The sequence below is a fragment of the Symphodus melops genome (genome assembly GCF_947650265.1).
Source record: "Symphodus melops genome assembly, contig: scaffold_99, whole genome shotgun sequence".
Classification (NCBI taxonomy): domain Eukaryota; kingdom Metazoa; phylum Chordata; class Actinopteri; order Labriformes; family Labridae; genus Symphodus; species Symphodus melops.
In genome coordinates, this window is record NW_027636647.1 from 1 (window position 1) to 7,500 (window position 7,500).

Sequence of the window (7,500 nt, forward strand, 5' to 3'; positions counted from 1 at the left end):
CTCTGTCTGTCTCTCTCTCTCTCTCTCTCTCTCCCTCTCTCTGTCTGTCTCTCTCTCTCTCTCTCTCTCTCTCGCCCTCTCTCTCTCTCTCTGTAGTTCTGTGTTTAAGTCTCCAGGTTCTGAGAGTTCAGTTTCGTTCACAGCGGCGAGATCTTTCAACAGAAACTGTTCAGAACTTCCTGAGTCCACACGTGAGTCACAAAGTGTGTTACTGCGTGTGTGTGTGTGTGTGTGTGTGTGTGTAAGCGTGTGTGTTGTAGCTGCAGTCCAGTCGAGCTGGACCAATCACAGGATGGTGTGGAGGAACAGATCCGTGATTTGCTGAAGAACAAATGTGTGTTATTATTAAATGTGCGATCAGCAGTTTGTCTGCTTGTCCTTCACCTGTGTGTTTACATCAAACACACCTGGCCTGTATTTACCTGTCAGCTCTCAGCCAATCAGAGAGTCTGTCTGACAGGATGACAACAAACTATTAGAGACTGAAAATACAGTCAATACCATCACTTACAGCTGCCACACACAGTGAGTCTGAAATAAGCCCCCTCCTCCCCTACAGTGACCTCACTTCCTGTATGTTCCCATCATTAATGTGTGTGTCTCCCTCCAGTGGAAAGTCTGGGTATAAACCATGAGCTGAAAAACAAACTGCAGGACGTTTTGATCCCTGAGAGGCTGCTGTCTCTGGGACACATGTTGGGAAAAGGTAACACACAAACACTCATTAATAATTACAGATGCTCTGATGTGTTCTGATGTGAAGGACACGTCCGTCATGGGGAGTGTGAGCATGATGTATTATATATTCATGTATGATGACCAACATCCTCTGTGACTAAACGGTCGAGGTTAATATCAGCGTTGGTCCTGAAAGCACACTCGGGCCGGGGAGATCGGACGAGAACTTCTCGCTCACATTTTGCAGTCCTCCAGCAATTTGTGGACTTTTTTGATGTTTTGATTTCACGTCAGCTTTGCATGGTGCAAATCTAGCTGTGATTTTATTCATTAGCGTTAGACCTTTTATTATTACCTATTTTTTTGCCTGTAAGTTACATATTCTTCTGCCTCACTCGTCTCTCACACTCTTCTTCGGATTTCATTAAACGTTCAAATGAATATTTTGCTTTAGACCCGCATGTCACCAAAAGTAGTTTTTTTTCTTTTGTTGTGAGCTCATCTTTTCAGAAAGGCGCCGTTTTAAAAATGTTTGATACTCCTCCGGGTATTTTAGCTCCTACAGATCGTATCTTGTACCCAGATCGTCTTTGCTCCAGCTGGGTTAAAAAATCATCTCAAATATTAAATATGCAGTAAAAAGTAACGGAGCAGTGTCAGCTACACGGCGGCACTCTGTCAACAAGCTGTTGTCATGGAGACAGGACGGACTCTCGAGTGGATATAAAAGAAGGAAGTGAGCTTGGCCAGTGGTCACTAAACTCAGGTGACGTATAGCTTGCTGTTTTTGCGACGGACTGCTGTGATTGGTGAAACTCGCGGGCCAAACTACTTTATTTTGATTGGTTAAATTAGCAGAAATGTTGCAGTGATTGGATAAATCACTGGTCTGTGTGTGTGTGTGTGTGTGTGTGTGTGTGTGTGTGTGTGTGTGTGTGTGTGTGTGTGTGTGTGTGTGTGTGTGTGTGTGTGTGTGTGTGTGTGTGTGTGTGTGTGTGTGTGTGTGTGTGTGTGTGTGTGTGTGTGTGTGTGTGTCCAGGTGAGTTCGGGTCTGTGCGGGAGGCTTTTCTGAAGGCAGAGGACTCTTCTGTCCAGAAGGTGGCAGTCAAACTGCTGAAATGTGAGTTTGTTTTGTGACATATTAATTGATACAGTTAAAAAGAATCACAGTGAAGGTAAAATGTTGAAGAGTTTTCATGTGAACAATAAAATATCTGTTCACAATAATCAAACATTTCAAACCTCCTGTCCTTGTGTTTCTGTGTGCAGCTGACATCACTTCGTCAGGTGACATCGAGCAGTGTCTGAAGGAGGCGGCCTACATGAAGGACTTTCACCACATCAACGTCATCCAGCTCATTGGTAACACACACACACACACACACACACACACACACACACACACACGATTTGATTGCCAGCTCCTCATCTCCAATAGGAGTGAGTCTTCACCGGCGTCCCGGCCTCCGACTGCCGATCCCGATGGTGGTTCTTCCATTCATGAAGCACGGAGACCTGCACACGTTCTTGCTGCTTTCCAGACTAGGAGATAGTCCGTTTGTACGTCAACATTTATCGTTTTACTATGTATGTAAACATTTACGTTTTTTACCATGCTAGTATGTTATACTAGTATGTTAACATGTTTTTGCTACGTTATTTAATTTTTAACTGCATTAGTGTAAACATGTACATATTCACTATGCGAGTATGTAAACATGTACATATTCACTATGCGAGTATGTAAACATGTACATATTCACTATGCGAGTACGTAAACATGTACATATTCACTATGCGAGCATGTAAACATTTACATATTCACTATGCGAGTATGTAAACGTACATATTCACTATGCGAGTATGTAAACATGTACATATTCACTATGCGAGTATGTAGACATGTACATATTCACTATGCGAGTATGTAAACATGTACATATTCACTATGCGAGTGTGTAAACATTTACATATTCACTATGCGAGTGTGTAAACATTTACATATTCACTATGCGAGTGTGTAAACATTTACATATTCACTATGCGAGTATGTAAACATTTACATATTCACCATGCGAGTATGTAAACATGTACATATTCACCATGCGAGTATGTAAACATGTACATATTCACTATGCGAGTATGTAAACATGTACATATTCACTATGCGAGTATGTAAACATGTACATATTCACTATGCGAGTATGTAAACATGTACATATTCACTATGCGAGTATGTAAACATGTACATATTCACTATGCGAGTATGTAAACATGTACATATTCACTATGCGAGTATGTAAACATGTACATATTCACCATGCGAGTATGTAAACATGTACATATTCACCATGCGAGTATGTAAACATGTACATATTCACTATGCGAGTATGTAAACATGTACATATTCACTATGCGAGTATGTAAACATGTACATATTCACTATGCGAGTACGTAAACATGTACATATTCACTATGCGAGCATGTAAACATTTACATATTCACTATGCGAGTATGTAAACGTACATATTCACTATGCGAGTATGTAAACATTTACATATTCACCATGCGAGTATGTAAACATGTACATATTCACCATGCGAGTATGTAAACATGTACATATTCACTATGCGAGTATGTAAACATTTACATATTCACCATGCGAGTATGTAAACATGTACATATTCACCATGCGAGTATGTAAACATGTACATATTCACTATGCGAGTATGTAAACATGTACATATTCACTATGCGAGTATGTAAACATGTACATATTCACTATGCGAGTATGTAAACATGTACATATTCACTATGCGAGTATGTAAACATGTACATATTCACTATGCGAGTATGTAAACATGTACATATTCACTATGCGAGTATGTAAACATGTACATATTCACCATGCGAGTATGTAAACATGTACATATTCACCATGCGAGTATGTAAACATGTACATATTCACTATGCGAGTATGTAAACATGTACATATTCACTATGCGAGTATGTAAACATGTACATATTCACTATGCGAGTACGTAAACATGTACATATTCACTATGCGAGCATGTAAACATTTACATATTCACTATGCGAGTATGTAAACGTACATATTCACTATGCGAGTATGTAAACATTTACATATTCACCATGCGAGTATGTAAACATGTACATATTCACCATGCGAGTATGTAAACATGTACATATTCACTATGCGAGTATGTAAACATGTACATATTCACTATGCGAGTATGTAAACATGTACATATTCACTATGCGAGTATGTAAACATGTACATATTCACTATGCGAGTATGTAAACATGTACATATTCACTATGCGAGTATGTAAACATGTACATATTCACTATGCGAGTATGTAAACATGTACATATTCACTATGCGAGTATGTAAACATGTACATATTCACCATGCGAGTATGTAAACATGTACATATTCACCATGCGAGTATGTAAACATGTACATATTCACCATGCGAGTATGTAAACATGTACATATTCACTATGCGAGTATGTAAACATGTACATATTCACTATGCGAGTATGTAAACATGTACATATTCACTATGCGAGTATGTAAACATGTACATATTCACTATGCGAGTGTGTAAACATTTACATATTCACTATGCGAGTATGTAAACATTTACATATTCACTATGCGAGTATGTAAACATGTACATATTCACTATGCGAGTATGTAAACATTTACATATTCACTATGCGAGTATGTAAACATGTACATATTCACTATGCGAGTATGTAAACATGTACATATTCACTATGCGAGTGTGTAAACATTTACATATTCACTATGCGAGTATGTAAACATTTACATATTCACTATGCGAGTATGTAAACATGTACATATTCACTATGCGAGTATGTAAACATTTACATATTCACTATGCGAGTATGTAAACATTTACATATTCACTATGCGAGTGTGTAAACATTTACATATTCACTATGCGAGTATGTAAACATGTACATATTCACCATGCGAGTGTGTAAACATTTACATATTCACTATGCGAGTATGTAAACAATTACCTTTATGTTAGTACGTCTTATTTTATTTTTGACTGCATTAGTGTGTTAATGTTTAGGTTTTTACTACCTTAGTATGTAAATGTTAAAGGGATACTTCACCCATTTACATGAAGCTGTGTATCATTAGAAACATGGTAAAAATATGTTTTTCTTTGCTTGAAAGTTTTTTTCATGTGATGCAAAAAGACGCTTTTTGCATCACATGAAAAAAACTTTCAACACTACTACCATGTTTCTAATGATACACAGCTTCATGTGAATGGATGAAGTATCCCTTTAAGTTTATACTACGTTGTGGTAAGTTGACATGTACATCGTTACTACATTAGTACGTAAACGTTTCCATTTATTCTACATCCAGGGCAAATCATTGAAGTTCTGACCCATACTCTGTGTGCTTCAGGACCTCTCCTTGCAGACTCTGCTGCGATTTATGTTGGACATCTCTCGGGGAATGGAGTATCTGAGCAGCAGGAACATCATCCACAGAGACCTCGCTGCCCGAAACTGCATGTGAGTCCAGCAACCAGCAGATCATTGATTTAAGAATTTGAACACAATAAAAGTCAGAAATGATACAGACACATAACCATCCAAACGTTTCTTTGAAATAGGCAACTTCCTTTAACCCTTCCTCTTTGTGTGTGTGCAGGCTAGATGAGGACATGACGGTGTGTGTTGCAGATTTTGGTCTCTCTAAAAAGATTTACAGTGGAGATTACTACAGACAGGGATCGGCCTCTAAACTTCCTGTGAAGTGGATTGCTCTGGAGAGTCTGAGTGACAACGTCTACACCACACAGAGTGATGTGGTGTGAACACACACACGCAGGCTTACAAACACACACTGTATTGTAGAATGTTTAAAAAGCGACTTCCTTACCAATGACGCTGGTTTGTGTGTGTGTTAGTGGGCTTTTGGCGTGACGATGTGGGAGGTGATGACTCGTGGTCAGACTCCGTACCCTGGCGTGGAAAACTCTGAGATCTACGAGTTCTTGATCAAAGGAGAGAGACTGAAGAAACCTCCACAGTGCAGGGACGACATGTGAGCAAATGCACTCTATAGACACCCTACAAACGCATTAATACACAACAATTACACAACCACACCAAGTATATCTAAACACAGCTTATACCTTACCTACACCTGAGAGCAACAGCTGCCTGTGAGACTAAACTCAGGGCAGAACAAAAAAGCACTGATTTACATTTCTACAATAATTACATATTAAGGATATATATATATCTATATCTATATATCTATATCTATATCTATATATATATATATATATATATATGTATATATATATATACCGATTATATATTAAAACAGAACGTCATTAAAGAGGCCAGATTTAACCCTCAACTACAGTAACTTCACACGATGCACAATTTTCCTATCATGCCTAAACATACTTACACATTCCCCATGAACTCCAGGACCAATGAGGCTGAGCATTAACTCATTCACACACTGATGGTAGAGGCTGCTGCAGAGTCCATCAGTATGAACTCATCCATTCATACACATTCACACACTGATGGTAGAGGCTGCTGCAGAGTCCATCAGTATGAACTCATCCATTCACACACATTCACACACTGATGGTAGAGGCTGCTGCAGAGTCCATCAGTATGAACTCATCCATTCATACACATTCACACACTGATGGTAGAGGCTGCTGCAGAGTCCATCAGTATGAACTCATCCATTCATACACATTCACACACTGATGGTAGAGGCTGCTGCAGAGTCCATCAGTATTAACTCATCCATTCACACACATTCACACACTGATGGTAGAGGCTGCTGCAGAGTCCATCAGTATGAACTCATCCATTCATACACTGATGGTAGAGGCTGCTGCAGAGTCCATCAGTATGAACTCATCCATTCATACACACTCACACACTGATGGTAGAGGCTGCTGCAGAGTCCATCAGTATTAACTCATCCATTCACACACATTCACACACTGATGGTAGAGGCTGCTGCAGAGTCCATCAGTATGAACTCATCCGTTCACAAGCCACTAAGCAGCATGAGCAAGTTGCCCAAGGACATAGGTTTCTAAAGTTGTCTCTCAACCAGAAGGTTGAGGGTTCAATTATGTCCATCTATCCACAGCTGGTAGTGTTTTGTACTTGAGCACAGATTTTAACATGTTTTTCCTCTTTGCTGGTGTTTCTGTCAGTTATGACATCATGCACAGCTGCTGGAGTCCTGTCCCTAAATGTCGTCCCAGTTTCAAACATCTGGTCGGCCAGCTGGAGGCGCTGTGGCTCAGCCTTTGCCCCGCCCACCCACGAAAGGAACCTCTGCTGTATGTGAATCTGGAGGGGGATGAGGGGGAGCCAGGGGAAGGAGGAGTCAGGGAGGAGCTGACAGCAGCAGGAGCCCCAAGCTGGAATGTGGCCTGGCAGCACAGGGAGGAGGAGAAGGAGGACGAGGAGGACTGGATGATGCTGGGGTCGGGGGCTGCGCTCGCCATTGGAGGGGGAGACTACAGATACATCATTGCCCCCCCATGTGGCCACCCCGAGGAGGAGCTGGAGGAGAGGGGGAGGAGGAGAAGAGAGTCAATGGACACTTTACAGGAGGAGGAGAAAGATGAAGAGGAAGATGTGGTCATCAATGTCTGACCAATCACAGTTCTCCTACTCTCACCTGATTGGACCAAATTTTCTAGCTCAGCTGATCAGAGGGACATTTTTTTGTGAGTGCGGAGACAGGACTGATAACAG

General features: G+C 40.4%; 1 protein-coding gene across 1 annotated transcript in view; it reads left to right on the forward strand.

Annotated features, from left to right (window-relative positions):
* Positions 1-96: 96 nt before the first annotated feature.
* Positions 97-7,500, forward strand: part of LOC306819249 (tyrosine-protein kinase receptor TYRO3-like) — a gene marked incomplete at its 5' end in the record, with an annotated part of 7,497 nt that continues 93 nt past the window's right edge. The window contains 9 exons of the mRNA XM_079373020.1: positions 97-191; positions 611-706; positions 1,718-1,798; positions 1,948-2,040; positions 2,117-2,238; positions 5,156-5,265; positions 5,405-5,564; positions 5,664-5,800; positions 6,951-7,500. The exon at positions 6,951-7,500 is cut by the window's right edge and continues 93 nt beyond it. Of these exons, the coding sequence (XP_079229146.1) occupies positions 97-191; positions 611-706; positions 1,718-1,798; positions 1,948-2,040; positions 2,117-2,238; positions 5,156-5,265; positions 5,405-5,564; positions 5,664-5,800; positions 6,951-7,398 (1,342 nt within the window). The remainder of the gene's footprint in view (positions 192-610; positions 707-1,717; positions 1,799-1,947; positions 2,041-2,116; positions 2,239-5,155; positions 5,266-5,404; positions 5,565-5,663; positions 5,801-6,950) is intronic.